At 40.9% G+C, this 16,944-nt stretch overlaps 1 protein-coding gene across 1 annotated transcript; it reads left to right on the top strand.

Annotated features, from left to right (window-relative positions):
- Positions 1 to 67: 67 nt before the first annotated feature.
- Positions 68 to 16,616, top strand: LOC129373383 (fibroin heavy chain-like; the record flags this gene model as incomplete). Its single annotated transcript, XM_055051263.1, has 46 exons — positions 68 to 371; positions 918 to 989; positions 1,131 to 1,178; positions 1,265 to 1,327; positions 1,416 to 1,457; positions 1,579 to 1,641; positions 1,741 to 1,785; positions 1,872 to 2,342; positions 2,531 to 2,566; positions 2,660 to 3,370; positions 3,502 to 3,534; positions 3,630 to 3,815; positions 3,873 to 3,929; positions 4,058 to 4,090; positions 4,187 to 4,540; positions 4,672 to 4,704; positions 4,800 to 5,378; positions 6,261 to 6,293; positions 6,454 to 6,621; positions 6,709 to 6,741; positions 6,836 to 6,886; positions 7,018 to 7,047; positions 7,614 to 7,649; positions 7,734 to 7,829; positions 7,933 to 7,980; positions 8,090 to 8,140; positions 8,222 to 8,311; positions 8,986 to 9,012; positions 9,100 to 9,114; positions 9,223 to 9,246; positions 9,367 to 9,426; positions 10,397 to 10,597; positions 10,703 to 10,795; positions 10,891 to 10,923; positions 10,997 to 11,218; positions 11,324 to 11,368; positions 11,438 to 11,698; positions 11,768 to 11,806; positions 11,985 to 12,530; positions 12,631 to 12,657; positions 12,736 to 12,933; positions 13,934 to 14,005; positions 14,132 to 14,182; positions 14,303 to 14,326; positions 14,548 to 14,613; positions 15,393 to 16,616. Coding segments are annotated over 46 exons (5,814 nt in total), but the record flags the coding sequence as incomplete, so codon positions are not given.
- Between the last annotated feature and the right edge of the window lie 328 nt (positions 16,617 to 16,944).

The raw sequence follows: 16,944 nt of genomic DNA, 5'->3' as shown, positions 1-16,944 counted from the left end.
CAGGATTTGGACCTGGTGGTGCAGGAGTTGGACCTGGTGGTGCAGGAGTTGGACCAGGGGTGCAGGATTTGGACCAGGGGGTGCAGGATTTGGACCTGGCGGTGCAGGAGTTGGACCTGGTGGTGCAGGAGTTGGACCTGGCGGTGCAGGAGTTGGACCTGGTGGTGCAGGAGTTGGACCAGGGGGTGCAGGATTTGGACCTGGTGGTGCAGGAGTTGGACCAGGGGGTGCAGGATTTGGGCCTAGTGGTGCAGGATTTGGACCTGGCGGTGCAGGAGTTGGACCTGGTGGTGCAGGAGTTGGACCTGGCGGTGCAGGAGTTGGACCTGGTGGTGCAGGAGTTGGACCTGGAGGAACTCTTCCAGGTGGAGGTGATGAATAAATTATAATATATCCAACAATTTGAAAATGTTTGTCTATTGTGCCTTGCTAAAAGGTTCATTCTCCTTCTACTTGTACAGATTTTGTCATGTTACAACCACAAATCTTTGTTTTTTATTGGAACTGTATTTATTAGTCAAACTAAGATTGGCACATATTTGTAAAGTGGAGGGAGTATATTGTTTTAAAATTTGTTTTGAAACACAAAGTTGAATCTGAAAATGAAATGCAGCCCCATTTGCTCTTCTTCCTTCACATGTGACTAATTAATATTTTTTAAATGATTTATTTATTTTTGGCTTTTTGAAAATAGCTGGACAGGAAAACGGGTTACAAGAGGTGGGAAAACATGCAGCAAAGGTCAACAGGCTTTGAAACAGTATTTTAATTTGACAAAAATTCAGTAAAACTTTAAGGTTCAAAATAAAGTGTCTGTTATTTGTCATAATAATTGGTACTGGGGGCATTTTTTAGGCATTGTTTTTAATTCTAAATGCATAATGTGTTTTTCTATTAACTGCAAATTTTCTCTGCAGCTCCGTTATTACCTCAGACTGGTGCAGGAGCCGGAGGAAAAAGTGGTGGTAAAGCATCCAAGCAAGTTCCAGGTACATGTCGTATGAGCTCAATTAATCTGTTACAAAACCGTGATGCAAAAACACCTCAAATTTGTCACTATAAAATTTATTATCATTGACAATAAATAAAATAAAATTTATATATTCTTAATGTAATTATAAATTACACAGGCATCGGCGTACCTGGACTTTATCAGGGTGGATTTGTTCCAGGTCAAGGTGTGTTGTAGAGCTTTATGTAACATGGAGTATCGTGTATTGCAAGGAAAAAAATAAATATTGGTCTTTCAATGTCCTCTGATAAGGTTTTGGAGGCCGAGGGGTTCTCCCTGGAGTAGTCACTGGTTCTGGAATTGGGCCTCAAACTGGTACGTAAATGTGCTTCAGTTATAAATGAGGTGAGAACTTGTCTTGGCACAACATACAAGTCCAACAATAAAACTCATCTTTTTGCAGGAACTGGAGTACTTGGTCAAGGCGGGGTAGGACAAGGAAGCAGTAAGTATCTCAACGTCTTAAAACTACAAGTTGATAAGTACAGATGTTACTAATTTGATTTCAAAATTTAAAAACTGGGTTACCATTTATGTAATTCTGTATTTTGTCTTTCTCGTCTTAGATGGTCGAGGACAAACATTATCTGGAGTTTTTCATGGTTACCCTCTAATATCACCAAAATCAGGTACATCACGACCTCTAAATGCAGAAAAACATTTCTATAAAAACAAAGGACATACTGAATAAACTAAATCTTTATTTAAACATTTCTGTTTTGATTTAGGGACAGGAAAATCAAAGAAGCCAGGAAAAGCTGCAGCCAAATATGGTAACTCAAATCTATAATCTGTAACTTACTGTGGAAAGCTGACTGGATGCATCATTGATGTTTTGGTAAACGTTATTTTTCTTGAGGTGGTGCTGGAGCTGGAGGAGGCCATCTTGGTCAGGGAGGTGCCTTAGGCACTGGAGGTCTTCCTGGAGGTGGCACAGGTATTGTTCCTGGAGCAGGAAGTGGAACTGGAACAGGAGTCGTACCAGGTGGAGTCGGACCAGGTGGAGTCAGACCAGGTGGAGTCGGACCAGGTGGCGTCGGACCAGGTGGCGTCGGACCAGGTGGCGTCGGACCAGGCGGCGTCGGGCCAGGCGGCGTCGGACCAGGTGGAGTTGGACCAGGTGGAGTCAGGCCAGGTGGAATCGGACCAGGTGGCGTCGGACCAGGCGGCGTCGGACCAGGTGGCATCGGACCAGGTGGCATCGGACCAGGTGGCGTCGGACCAGGCGGCGTCGGACCAGGCGGCGTCGGACCAGGTGGCATCGGACCAGGTGGCGTCGGACCAGGCGGCGTCGGGCCAGGTGGCGTCGGACCAGGTGGAGTTGGAACAGGTATGGGCAGCAGCATGCATGATTTCTTTCCTGCTCTTTGAGAGAACCCTATTGCAAAACACAACTAACAAAGCCATTTTTCTTCTGTTAATGATCTTATCAATAATTCCCTTAAAATTTTATTTAATAGCACACTTCAATTTCATGTACACAAGTCAGTAAATAAATTGATATTACATTTCACACAGGTTATGGTCCTGGCTCAGCAAAAGCACGCAAATATGGTAAGACATGCCTTCATGCAACTAACATCTAAAGTATGTAAATTTTATCATTTTAAAGCAATAAACTGTCTTTAATTTTTGTTGCTGGTCTAGGTCCTGGAACTGGAGTTGGTCCCAGCACAGCAGGGGGCGGTCTAGGAGGACAGCTAGGAGGAGGACTTGGCCAGGGTACAGGGTTGGGGCCTGGATATGTACCTGGGGGAATTGGACCTGGAGCAGTTGGACCAGGTGGAGTCAGACCAGGTGGTGCTGGGACTGGTTATGGATCAGGAGGAGTTGTACCTGGTGGTGCAGGGACTGGATATGGATCTGGTGGTGTTGGACCAGGTGGTGCTGGGACTGGATATGGACCTGGAGGTGTTGGACCAGGTGGTGCTGGGACTGGATATGGACCTGGAGGTGTTGGACCAGGTGGTGCTGGGACTGGATATGGACCTGGAGGTGTTGGACCAGGTGGTGCTGGGACTGGATATGGACCTGGAGGTGTTGGACCAGGTGGTGCTGGGACTGGATATGGACCTGGTGGTGTTGGACCAGGTGGTGCTGGGACTGGATATGGACCTGGTGGTGTTGGACCAGGTGGTGCTGGGACTGGATATGGACCTGGAGGTGTTGGACCAGGTGGTGCTGGGACTGGATATGGACCTGGAGGTGTTGGACCAGGTGGTGCTGGGACTGGATATGGACCTGGAGGTGTTGGACCAGGTGGTGCTGGGACTGGATATGGACCTGGTGGTGTTGGACCAGGTGGTGCTGGGATTGGATATGGACAAGGAGGAACTGGCACTGGAACAGGAACTGGGGGTAAATCAGCAGATACGGTTATAGAGTGAAATTGTTGACATAATTTCACTATATAACTACCAATTAACAGAACATGATCACTGTAATTCCCATTCATTGAAGACCCGTCTAATACTATGTGTTTATTTCAGGATATGATGCCAGTGCCAAAGCTCGTAAATATGGTAAGAATATTCCAAATCTGTAATATATGGATGAATAAAATATTTCTCCAACTGTTTCCTAAATTATTAAAACATTGTGATTCTGAACATTGTAGGCATGCTAAGTGGAGCACTTGGAGGACCAGGATTAGGACCAGCTGGAGTTGGGCCGGCTGGAGTTGGTCCAGGTGGCGCTGGTACAGGATATGGGCCAGGAAGAGTTGTACCTGGTGGTGTTGGCACTGGTGGCGCTGGGACTGGTTATGGACCTGGGGGAGTGGGATCTGGTGGTGTTGTACCAGGTGGTGCTGGGACTGGATATGGACCTGGGGGAGTGGGATCTGGTGGTGTTGTACCAGGTGGTGCTGGGACTGGTTATGGACCTGGAGGAACTGGCACTGGAACAGGAACTGGGGGTAAATCAGGAGATATTGTTATAAAATCAAATTGACACAATTTCACTATATAACTACCAATTAACAGAACATGATCACTGTAATTCCCATTCATTGAAGACCCGTCTAATACTATGTGTTTATTTCAGGATATGATGCCAGTGCCAAAGCTCGTAAATATGGTAAGAATATTCCAAATCTGTAAGATATGGATGAATAAAATATTTTTGCAACTGTTTCCTAAAATTATTAAAACATTGTGATTCTGAACATTGTAGGCATGCTAAGTGGAGCACTTGGAGGACCAGGATTAGGACCAGCTGGAGTTGGGCCGGCTGGAGTTGGTCCAGGTGGCGCTGGTACAGGATATGGGCCAGGAAGAGTTGTACCTGGTGGTGTTGGCACTGGTGGTGCTGGGACTGGATATGGACCTAGTGGTGTTGGACCAGGTGGTGCTGGAACTGGATATGGGCCTGGTGGTGTAGGACCAAGTGGTGCTGGGACTGGATATGGGCCTGGTGGTGTTGGACCAGGTGGTGCTGGGACTGGATATGGACCTGGTGGTGTTGGACCAGGTGGTGCTGGGATTGGATATGGACAAGGAGGAACTGGCACTGGAACAGGAACTGGGGGTAAATCAGCAGATACGGTTATAGAGTGAAATTGTTGACATAATTTCACTATATAACTACCAATTAACAGAACATGATCACTGTAATTCCCATTCATTGAAGACCCGTCTAATACTATGTGTTTATTTCAGGATATGATGCCAGTGCCAAAGCTCGTAAATATGGTAAGAATATTCCAAATCTGTTATATATGGATGAATAAAATATTTCTCCAACTGTTTCCTAAATTATTAAAACATTGTGATTCTGAACATTGTAGGCATGCTAAGTGGAGCACTTGGAGGACCAGGATTAGGACCAGCTGGAGTTGGGCCGGCTGGAGTTGGTCCAGGTGGCGCTGGTACAGGATATGGGCCAGGAAGAGTTGTACCTGGTGGTGTTGGCACCGGTGGTGCTGGGACTGGATATGGTCCTGGAGGTGTTGTACCAGGTGGTGCTGGTACTGGCTATGGACCTGGTGGCATTGGCCCTGGTGGAGCCGGTACAGGCTATGGACCTGGTGGTGTTGGCCCTGGTGGAGCCGGTACAGGCTATGGACCTGGTGGTGTTGGCCCTGGTGGAGCTGGTACTGGCTATGGACCTGGTGGTGTTGGCACTGGTGGTGCTGGGACTGGATATGGTCCTGGAGGTGTTGGACCAGGTGGTGCTGGTACTGGCTATGGACCTGGTGGTGTTGGCCCTGGTGGAGCCGGTACAGGCTATGGACCTGGTGGTGTTGGCCCTGGTGGAGCTGGTACTGGCTATGGACCTGGTGGTGTTGGCCCTGGTGGAGCCGGTACAGGCTATGGACCTGGTGGTGTTGGCCCTGGTGGAGCTGGTACAGGCTATGGACCCGGAGGTAAAATAAAAAACACAAACATATACTCTAATACATTTAACTTGGTTATTATAGTTTTTAGGATTTATTTCCAGGATATGCAGGAGCAAAAGCAAATAAATATGGTGAGGCAACCTTCCAAATATCCAATATCTAATCAACCTTGTGGTAAACTTGTTATTTACCGGGAAGCCAGGTATTTTTACGTCAGGCAGGGCCAGACGTAAAAATAGAAAAAGAATATTGTCACAATGTCTGAAACAACTTTGGAATTAGCCTTTTTTTATTTTTCTTTACCAGTTTTGTGTCATCATTGTGTACCGATGTAATCCTTCTTTATTAGGCTTGAGCAGTGAAAGCTCTATGAAGGCCTATTGTTTTTAAAATAAATTAACTTGGAGGTCTAAATATATACAAAACGAATCAAACTTCACCCAAAACTGTCCCCCAACTGAAACGTTTATATTTTGATGTGAGACAGGTCAACTGGTAAATCATGCAGAACTGAAATTTGGTTTTCATGCAGAACTGAAATTTGGTTTTCTTGTTTCAGAACCCACTGAAACAAGAAAAAAATGGTTGTTGGAGGGATGTCAAACTTGGTCAATATGCCCTTACGGCATTGGGGATTAAACGTTATCAAAGGCTTGAGTTTTCATGCTTAGGTCTTCACAAATGGCCTTATTTCAAAATGCTGTAGCTTTCACAATTTGAAAGCCCAAATTGCACCAAACTTGGTATTAGTCATCCATGTTGGATGCCCAATGATACTATGTAGTCATATACTGAGGTCAGCTAATCCCCACCCCTTCAGAACAGGAAGTGACATTTTTTCCATTTCCGACCCCATTCACCTATTCACGGTCGTCTTGTTGTAATATTCTTCTCTGCTTTATTTCTCAGGATATCCTGGTGGTGCAAAGTCTCTCAAATATGGTGGGATTTAATAATTATTTGACTCATTTAAAAAGTGAAAACAATTGTAAGATTAGCTTTTGACTTTAACTGTAACTATGATGTTATGTTTAATTGTTCATATGACAAATATGAATATGTTGACTAGTTATAAGTTCGCTGTAAACTCTCTTCTCCACAGGACTTCCTGGTGGAGGAGGATCTCCTGGATCTGGATTTGGGGGACCAGGAACTGGAGCAGCTCTTGGTGTTGGCAGAGGTTATGGACCTGGAAGTGGCTCAGTAGCTGGAACTGGTTATGTGCCAGGAGGAGGTTATGGTGTAGGCCCGGGAGCTGGATATGGGACAGGTTAAGATGGCATTTTCATCTCTTGAATACGCTCAAATTAGTTACAACTTGAAACCTGTTGAGTTAAAGTTTCTCTCTTATGCACAGGTTACGGGCCTGGATCTAAACCTTCTAAATACGGTATGAAAAGGAATGTTCAATATATAAATTTTTTGGGGAATATTTGAAATCGCGGAAAATGCTGATTTTTTTTCTGATACATTTTTTGCCAAAGGTCAAGTTGGAACAGGTGGTGGCGGAGTGCTTGGAGGGGGAGCCGGAAGAGGTGACAAGTTCTTTCTTTTGGTGTTTGTGTGCTGGTGCATTTTTTCATTCTCTTAAGATAACTAGAAACATTTTTTGGCATGATCTGAAAATGTTTTTTTTTTCTTATTCTATGGTTTGATGTTCTTAAAGGTGGCCTTGGACCTGGATCTGGCAGTCAAGGTTAGTTTGGTCTCTTTTATATCCCATAGATAAAATCTAAAACTCATTTAAACAATGAATTCTCTTTTATGGAGCTAAAAGATTATTGGTTGAAATTATTTTACAAATATTCTGCCTTAAGATGACTGAACAAAAATAGGAATATTCTATGCAGCTTTTCTCAGACATTATCAGAGAGCAGATATAGTCAAATATAAAAACTATACACAAATTTTAATTTTGACAATTGTTTTTTGCCATTGCAAAGTGGTAAAAGTGTTTTTGATAACTCTCATAAATGATAAAATGATCAAAATAATATCAGCTACTTTGAACTTACTGAATTCAGTCAACAATAATCACAGTTACTTCTTTTGCCATTCCAGACTTGGATGACAGTTCAGGAATGAAACAAAAAATCAAAACAAACAAATAAAATCATAATGTGCAACAAAAAAAGAGAAAGTTTTTCAATTTGGATTAAAAAGTTATCCTGTTTTGTGGTCAGAAAAAAATACCTTGGTTATCTGTACATGTTTTCTTACCATTTCCTTGTGAAATCAAGTGAAGTTTTTCTCTGTCCCCAGGCACTGGAACAGCAGGGAGTAAAGCAGCTAAGTTTGGTAAGCAGACAGAGGAAATTCAAACAATTATATAGAATTTAAAATGAATTTGTTAATAAATATCTCTTCTTTTCAACGTTAAAGGCCAGACAGGCGCTGTAGTACCTGGGGTTGGAGCAGGAACCAGTGCTGATGCAAATGGAACCGTCAGTGGTGCAAGACCAACACCTCAACCTGGTGGTGAGCTTATCCTTAATGTTTTTAAGATTAAAAACACTATTGTGGCAACTTCAGATCAATAATTGGATTATCTATATTCGATAAATCACATAAATTGGATCAGAAGGTAGACCTGGATCTCCAGATAGCACATCAACACCAGCAGGAGAAGGTACCTGTAATATTTTTGTTTCTACTTTAATTTCACAGATCAATTAAAGTAGAATTTATAATTATTCATAATTAAGAAGTTTTAAATCATTTTTGAACTAATTGTCCAGGTGATGGTGGTGCTAGCACTACGTTAGAGGGCTCTGGGATTCCTGGAGATGGTGTGTGAAACTTTAAATAATTTATATTAAATGAGAACTGTCTAGATTAAAAGGTTGACTTCATATAAATTAATATTAAAGCAGGACAAACTGGTGTAGGTGGAAGACCACTGGGAGGAGAGGGAGATAGTGCAAATGGAACCAGTATCCCCATCATTGGAGCAGCACCAGGTAATTCCAACCAAAATACTCATCAAATATGCTAAAGTGTTTTAAAAATATTATTGCGCAAATGCTAGACATTATCTTAAAGCTACAATTCATTTATACCCATTTAATCATCGTTCTAAAATAGGATTTAATGGGACCACAGTTCCAGGTGAAATTATTTCACAATTTGTAAAAGTGACGTCAGGTTATAATGTAATGTAATCTATGTGGGCATCTATAATTTCACTTTACATAAGCATTGTTTTCACAGACTTGTCAAACAGCATCCCCATGTGACGTTAACAGGACACTTTAATTTCATTACTCATTCAATCTGAGTAAAATAAGATTTACATTTTATATGTAAAATTTGTAAATAAGATAAAGTAACGTCAATCTGTAGAGACTCACACAGAGAAAAAGCAGCAGTTAGAAAGTTTTATCAATCTTTGGTGTTCGGACACCGGCAGAAGACGTGTGCGCCGTGAGTTTGGATGATCAGCTCGGGGCGAAGCTCAGGGTAGTCTTCCCCCCGAAAGAGAAACCAAGGCAAACGCTGACCCTGTCAGGAATTATTTAAATTTTCCTCATTTAATGATTTTGAAGATGTGCACCCCCCAAAAAACTTTAAAAGTTCCAAGAAGAAGAATTTAAATTTGAATCCTGAGTAATAATATGTTGTTTTCTTTTTACAGCAGGTGGTTCACCTGTACAAACAGATGGTAGGTATTACTTCATGAACTGATTTCATCCACTTTGTACACTATTGGTAAGTGCATCTTTTTAAAAGTGTTTCTTGTTTTAAACAGGAGGAACAGGAGTTGGTAAGTTGAACCATCAGAAATTAGGCTCACGCTTTCAAACATACCTGTTCACAGTTCATAAAATATTGTCACTTTGTTGTCATGTTTTAAATTTTCTCTAAAATTCAGGTGGAACAGGACTTCCCCCTGGAGGTGAGAGTTAATCATTGCAGTGTGTTCTAATTGTTTCATATGACCAAAACCACCATCAGTGGGGATGCTGTTTGACCATCAGAGAAAACTTGTTTTGATTTAATTTTCTGATTTATGCAGGTCCTGGAGGTGATCTCTCTGGGGGAGGACTTCAGCAAGTCAGTCCTCTCAAACCTCCAGGTGAATAAAATAAGTCTGGTTTAGGTATAAACATTATTTTTACCTTTGAACTATTTTTGTTGCTTTTTCAGCACTAAAACATGAGAAACACAAGCACAAGATGAGAAAGAAATAAAATAAGAGAACAAAATAATAGTAGTCATATTTCTAGAATATCTTCACATTTTGTCAAATTACAATCAAAAATATTAATTATGTTATTGCAATTTTATGTGGCAGATCAACACGAAGTAGTTTATAACTGTAAAGTGAAAAGTAATTTATAAATGGTAACATTTTTATTAATAAAATCCTGGAAAACAGTTCCTTACATTTGCACTCAAATCTTTTGAAATTTGAATACAATCAATGTTTTAAAAGTAAACAGATTCCATATGTTATTCATGTCTGAGTAAATACAGTCGGAGGGGAGTAGAGTACCCAAAAAGTTTACTCAAGTAAAGCAGCGGTACTTCAACATATTTTTACTCAAGTAAAAAGTAGCCATCCAAAAATTAAAATAAAAAAGTATTTGATAAATAGTCTACTCAACTACTGAGTAACAGATTAAATGTCAGTCATTTAATATTTAAAACATTACATCATTAGATGGATCAAAGTATACAGTTAAGTGGAAATTTTGGCATTTTAAGGATAAAAATAGCAATAATTCACTTCAGTAACAAAAAATGACAGAAATTTTTCTGCAGGTGTCTATCTGATGAATTTATGTTTTTTTTTCATTAAATGAGTAGAAAATCCAGAAATTTTACTTTAGTAAGAGATACTTACTGAAGTAAGAAAAAAGAAAAAGTAAAAAGAAAAAAGTAAAAGTACTCCTAAAAGTAATGTACTTGAGTAAATGTAACTAGTTACTACCCAACTCTCAATACAGGTAATCAAAAAAACAGCCTGGAAACTATGGCGGAGCAACATCTATGCTGTTTGGTCATCAAATAGGTTTTGTAATGTTTTCGGGTTTGTCTTACAGGTGTTCCTAGAGGCGACACACCAGGTGAGGGAGATGGGGAAGGAGGTCCTGATGGAGAAAGAGATGGAAGGCCCGGGAGTCCGGCCGGCGCCGGGGGAACCAGAAACATTTCTGGAACACAAACAGGAGTGGGAAGAGGTGGCAGTCCATCCACTGGAAGTGAAATGGGACCAGCAGGAGGAACAGCGAAACCACCTCAAGGTCCTGATTTTATCAAGTATATGACTAACAAACGAATGGACTAAAGTTACCAAGGACAAAAAAAATCTGAACGAATTCTGGAAAAATGTTTTTTTAATTTTATAGGTGTTGGACCAGGTGGAGTCGGTGGGGTGGCAGGAGTTGGGAGGGTACCCGGAGCTGGTGGGGTAGCAACAGATGTTGTAAAACCTGGAAAAAGTGAGCAGCAGCCATGTTTTGTCTTCAGAAAGTTTTTCATTCATCTGTAATTCACTGACATTTAATTTGTACATCTCACTTATCGTCTGCTGCAGGCTACGGAGCAAATGGAGTTTTACCAGGTGGAGGTACGTAAACTTGCACTCCAACGTTAGAAAACGCTGTAACTGTGGTACAGCATGTACGTTCTTTCCCACTCAGGTCCACGCTACCCTGGTGCTGGCGGCTATGGTACCGGTACAGGAGGTTTTGGTGTAGGTCCAGGTGGATATGGTACTGGGTCTGGTGGATTTGGGAGACCCATTGGAGGTTCTGGCAGTGTTGGGACTCCTGGGGTTGGAACAGGCCCTGGAGGTGTAGCACCAGGCTCAGGTAGCGTCAGCACTGGACTGGGTGGATATGGTGGTGGCATCAGACCTGATGGTAGGTTCACTAGTACAAACGTTTAAAAAATAAAAACAAGTAAAACAGTTGGATTTGTGTTTAGTTTGAACAAACTCTAACAGGGAACCTGTTTATGTTAACCAGGTTCTAGATATGGCACCGGTTACGGACCTGGGAAACCCCCAAAAAGTATGAAAGCACAGAATAAGTGCAAATTATAATGGGAGGAAACTGGAACTGAACAGGATTTAATTTCAGGTTATGGAGCTGGAGCTGGCCTTGGCAGCTATGGAACTGGATCAGGGGGAGTTGGTGCAGGTGGCTTGGTGCCTGGTGGTGGTTACGGATCCAGCGGTACTGGTCAAGGAGGACTTGGCCCTGGCTCTGTTGGCACAGGACTGGGAGGTGTTGGAACCAGACCAGGTGCCTTTGGTGGTGTTGGTACTGGTGGAGTAGGGCCTATTCCTGGTGTATATACTGGAGGTCAAGGACTGGGATCAAGAAAACCGTCAAAAACAGGTAGAATAACAAATACATTTAACAATTAAATACTGTGACACATTTCAAAACATTAAACTTTGTTGACAGGCTATGGAACATCGCTGGGTGGAACTGGATATGGACAAGGTAATCTAATTTTATTCATTTATTTTAAAAGGGAAAAGCACATTGATGAACGTGATTAAACCCCTTGAATGAGCCAGCTTTCCCTCACATGTTGATAACAGGGTTTCCTCCAAATACTCAGGTTGAAGCCAAACAACATCTGTCAAACTAGAACAGAATTTGTATTGACATTTTTCAGGTGCAGGAGTTGGAGCCGGTGGAGCAGGAACTGGACCTGGCAGATATGGACCTGGTTCTTTTGGGACTGGAGGAGTCGCACCTGGTGGAGCTGGGACTGGAACTGGAGGCTTTGGACCTGGTGGTGCTGGAACTGGGGGCTTTGGCCCTGCTGGTGCTGGAACTGGAGGCTTTGGACCTGGTGGTGCTGGAACTGGGGGCTTTGGCCCTGCTAGTGCTGGAACTGGGGGATTTGGCCCTGCTAGTGCTGGAACTGGGGGATTTGGCCCTGCTGGTGCTGGAACTGGAGGCTTTGGACCTGGTGGTGCTGGAACTGGGGGCTTTGGCCCTGCTGGTGCTGGAACTGGGGGCTTTGGACCTGCTGGTGCTGGAACTGGGGGCTTTGGCCCTGCTGGTGCTGGAACTGGGGGATTTGGCCCTGCTGGTGCTGGAACTGGGGGCTTTGGACCTGCTGGTGCTGGAACTGGGGGATTTGGACCTGGTGGTGCTGGAACTGGGGGCTTTGGACCTGGTGGTCAAGGACTTGGAAAAAGGAAACCTAAATCTGGTATGTAGGGTTCACACAGGTAGACATACAAATGGCTTTGATTTTTTTTGAAAATAATAAAACAGTTTTAATTTTCATCTTTTCATCTCTGCACATTCAGGTTATGGAGGAACTGGTTATGGACCAGGTAATCCAGATTAAGTTTAATCAATAATGAATTTATATCTATATTTATGTGTCTTTAATGCACTCTTTGTGCTGACAGGAGGCTCAGGAGGAGCCGGTCTTGGTGGAACTGGAGCCAGACCTGGAGGATATGGCACAGGTGGCACTGGGGGTGCTGGATCTACTGGTTTTGGTCCTGGAGGAGCCGGAGGAGGCAGCTTCGGTCCTGGTGGCGAAGCACTTGGATCAAGAAAGTCTGGATATGGTTCAACTTTGGGTGCAACTGGATATGGACAAGGTAAATTTCTCTAATATGCCATTTTAAAAACAAAACATTAAAAAAGTTGAGGTTATACTTTACTTGTTGATAGTTCTGGTCTTTCACTCCCTACATCCATAGTTTTACAGTCAAAAAGGACAAACAAATTATAGTGGGTTAAAACAGGGACGTTCTGAAACATCTAACTTTGAACACTGTCTCAGTGATTCCTAACAATGTTCTGGGAATCCGGTCTGAACAATGTCTGCCACTGACCTTTCACACAAGCATTGAACAACGAGACAAACCAGCCATGTAAATGTTGACATTTCATTACTGAGTTTGCTCCAGACAATTTCCTGCTTTGGGCTGGGATCTGGTTGCATGCTACATTTACAGACATGACATAATAAAGCCTCATTGAGTGCGCTGGTCATTTATATACATTGGTCGCCTTTGCCTAATTTTTTTTAATTTAAAATGTGATTAACCTAATATGTAAAATTGGCTATTTTTGAGCCTCACATTATGTTTCTGTTATTCCCTCATCAAAACGTACCTGGAGGGCTGCTTTGACTCTTTTATGCATGTTTGAGGAATCCTTGAATCTCCTGTTGCAACCATTCAACCCTGCTGTCTCAGAGCATTCCTCCTCAGCTCCTTCAGACTAGTGGCAGCAGCAATTAGCAAACACCTGATGGAACTAAGTTTAACATACAAGCTGTTGCAAAAGCTTCTTATAGGCTTCATGGAGAAAGATTGTTCTGATGATGTGCTGAAGGCGGATTGTCGAAAAGAGCAGGAGCTTCTTAAAGAGACAGAGGCCCAATTTCGAGGCGTCAAATTTCTTCATTACATCATTTAGCATCAGATTATGTTATAAAATGAGAAGATGTGCCTGCAAAAGACTGCACCTTTAATTTAAAATTATTTATTTTATTTTTATTTCTTGTATAAATAATCTGATTTTTTACTATACCAACTGAGTTGCCTGTAACTTATCTAAACAAGATTATTTACCTTTGACCTCCTTCTGCAGGAGTCGGAAGCCGTCCAGGTGCAGGAGGCGCTGGAGGAGGTCAAACAGTTGGAGGAGTAGGCGGTCTACCAGGTTCGAACCACAGAGCTCTGAAAAATAAAAACTAATTCATTATAAAAATCAACATTAAAAACACATTCAGATGAAGCAAAAGTTCAGGTGAAACAGTTTTAAGTTGTAATGTGTATGTTGGACCAGGAGGGGGAGCTGTGCCTGGATATGGCGGAGTGGCAGGAGGAGGCTATCCAGGTAATAGGCATTCTTGTATAGAAATCTTTCAGTCTTGAAGTTTCTATTTGTGTCATAAAAACGCCTCAATGTTAACAGAATCTATTGTTAACTGTGACTTTTCCTGCTATTGTTCCCTAGGATATGCAGGGACAGGACAAAAATGTAAGAAAACTTACTTTGTACTCTAGTTGAGCCACATCACCCAGCATTCAGAGTCTATATTAACTGAAAGCAAGCAGCTTTCTTTGGCTTTTTAAAGGAGGAGGCTACCTTTAGCTAATTTAGCTAATTTTAGCTACCTTTAAAAAGCCATTTTTAAAAAATCTTGGATTTTTCTGTGGAAATAAACAACATCACTGTTTTTTATTTTTCACAACTTTCAGCCAAAGCGCAGAAGGCAGCGAAATATGCAGCCATGCAGGGCTTCCTTGGAACTGGAGGCTACAGAGGTAACAAAGATCAGCTTATATAACCTGCTGTTCCAGAAGTTATTGTGATATTGTTTTTGAGACCATTTTCAAGTAATATAATGGTAGCAAAATAATGCAAGTTCACATTTTTAAAGATCAATAAACTTTAAATTCTAATGAAGATTTAACAATGGAACTGGAAGACATTTTAAATATCCCAAATTAACTAAAAACAACAAATAAAATGGATACTGAGGTCTCTGTAAACAAAATTGCTCTACAAAACAAGCTAGTGAAGACTGAAAACTTTTGTCATCCAGGTTTTTGTAGAAAGAAAGAAGAGAAAAATAACAAATACTGCAAATGGAAATTATTGAGCTAGTTTTAATTCAGCTGGCAATTAACTGATTTATTAATTTAAGAAAGGGTTGGACGTCCCTTATGCCTTCAGAACTGGCTTAATTTCTCTGGAGAAATAACATATTTTGGAAATAAAAGTGTCACTGTTGACATAAACACGACATTTTCATCCACACAACTAACTTTCAACTGATGTTTCCTTTTTTGAGTGGTTATTGTGTGAAAACCACAGTAGATTTGAAGTTTCTGAAAAACTCTTCAGGAAGTCAAGTTCTGACGCCTAAATGCATTAAATTGCTACCATTTGATTTACGTCAACAAGTAAACAGAACAAATGTACCTAATAAAGAAGTAAAATCTATTTGTCACAGAATAAGAAAACGTATTATCACATGTCTAACACTCCTGGTGTCTTTGTACGTCAGCTGGAGAGTAACTGTCTTTGTTCCTGCTATTAGGTGGAGGCTGTCAGGGTAACTACTGTGGCCGAAGGAGGAAGTGAGAGACCGACAGACAGGAAATGACCTCATTGAAACAACAGTGGTGCTATAGCATGATTACAGAATGTCTTAGCTGGTTTAGAAACTAAGGCCTTAACACGTTCAAAAAGCTATATTTCTATTAATTTTTCTGAATATTTCTTAAAATCATCCTTCTGTTGTAGACGAGTTTAATTTAACAATGTATTTACATTGGTTTTCTACAAGAAAAGAAGAGAAATTGGAGAAAACAATTTATTATAAAGTCTGTCTAGGCTGAGAATCCAAAACAACGAGTCACATTTTATGACCAAGCTGTTTAATATAATGTTTTGTTCATAGACGCTGTTAGATATGAATTGCAATATTGTTTATTATGACGTTTTGGGGCAGATCCTTCAGCTCTGTCTGCATGCTGACGCACTGTTAAAAGATACTATTCAATAAAATTGCCTTAATACACTAACACTGAATTTATCTTTAGTTTCACATTTGTCAAAGCCGCTTTTAACCCAAACATTTTGGACTGATCTACAAGCTTTCAGTAGATAAAATACAAACATTTATATTCTTGTGGAAGGAAGAATAACAGCTTTAATGTTCTTCCTATAATCCTTGAAAAGATTTTATTTGTGTCACTGTATTCACACCTCAGGACCTGCAGATTTTAACACTTCTTACAAAGCAACAAAGAATTTTTAATGTAAAATTCTAGTTAATGTGTTTGTATTTGTACAGTAAGGATGTTGTATTGTTACAGAAAGTGACAATGTGACTTTCTGTCAGATTTTTTTATGTGACATTGATCAAATCTAACTAAATATGAAATATGAGGAAAAAGGATGACGACTTCTAACTACTTTTCATTCTTGTCTTTTAACACTGTTGGAAAAAAATGAGCTCACACTTATTAGTATTTTTAAATTATGCAAATAAATGTATTTGAACACCTCTTTTATTTGCCTACATCTTGTAAGTGGGTGTTTTGAAACATGTCTTACACCTTCATAAATAGATGTGTTTTCTACATTGTCCCTAGGAATCAAGATAATTTTAAAATCTTAATGTAAATGAAAATTTCTATCCTGTAGCTTGACATGTGTTTAACATTTGTTTTGTTTGTTTTGCCTATGAAGAAAATTATGAGCTTTTGTACATTGTCTCCGGAAGTAAAGAGAAGAACAATAAAGTCTGGTTCTAATACGGAGTTTGTTTGTCTTTTTATTTCAGCCACAGAAAATTATAATCATAATGCTGGACTTTAATGTTCAAAAATATTAGTCGAGATCAGGAAGAGGAAGTCACATATATAGAAACAGATGTGTGTTTTCACATTTCTATCTGTGGTTACACTTTTAAAACCAGACGCCTAAAAAGGAATTGGAAAATGGCCACTTCGGTGATTCGAACGCATAGAAGAAAAGTTGAATGTCATTTTCAAGTTGACTTATGGAAATCAAAAGATAATTTTGTTAACCATGGGAGTGCAAATACAAATAAAGTGGTAAACAACAATACAAACACATAGCAT

The sequence above is a fragment of the Poeciliopsis prolifica genome, unplaced genomic scaffold, assembly GCF_027474105.1.
Source record: "Poeciliopsis prolifica strain line A6 unplaced genomic scaffold, Auburn_PproV2 SCAFFOLD033, whole genome shotgun sequence".
In the NCBI taxonomy this organism is placed as follows: domain Eukaryota; kingdom Metazoa; phylum Chordata; class Actinopteri; order Cyprinodontiformes; family Poeciliidae; genus Poeciliopsis; species Poeciliopsis prolifica.
Note: the sequence above shows the minus strand (reverse complement) of the source record. Positions and strands in the feature narration are given on the sequence as shown.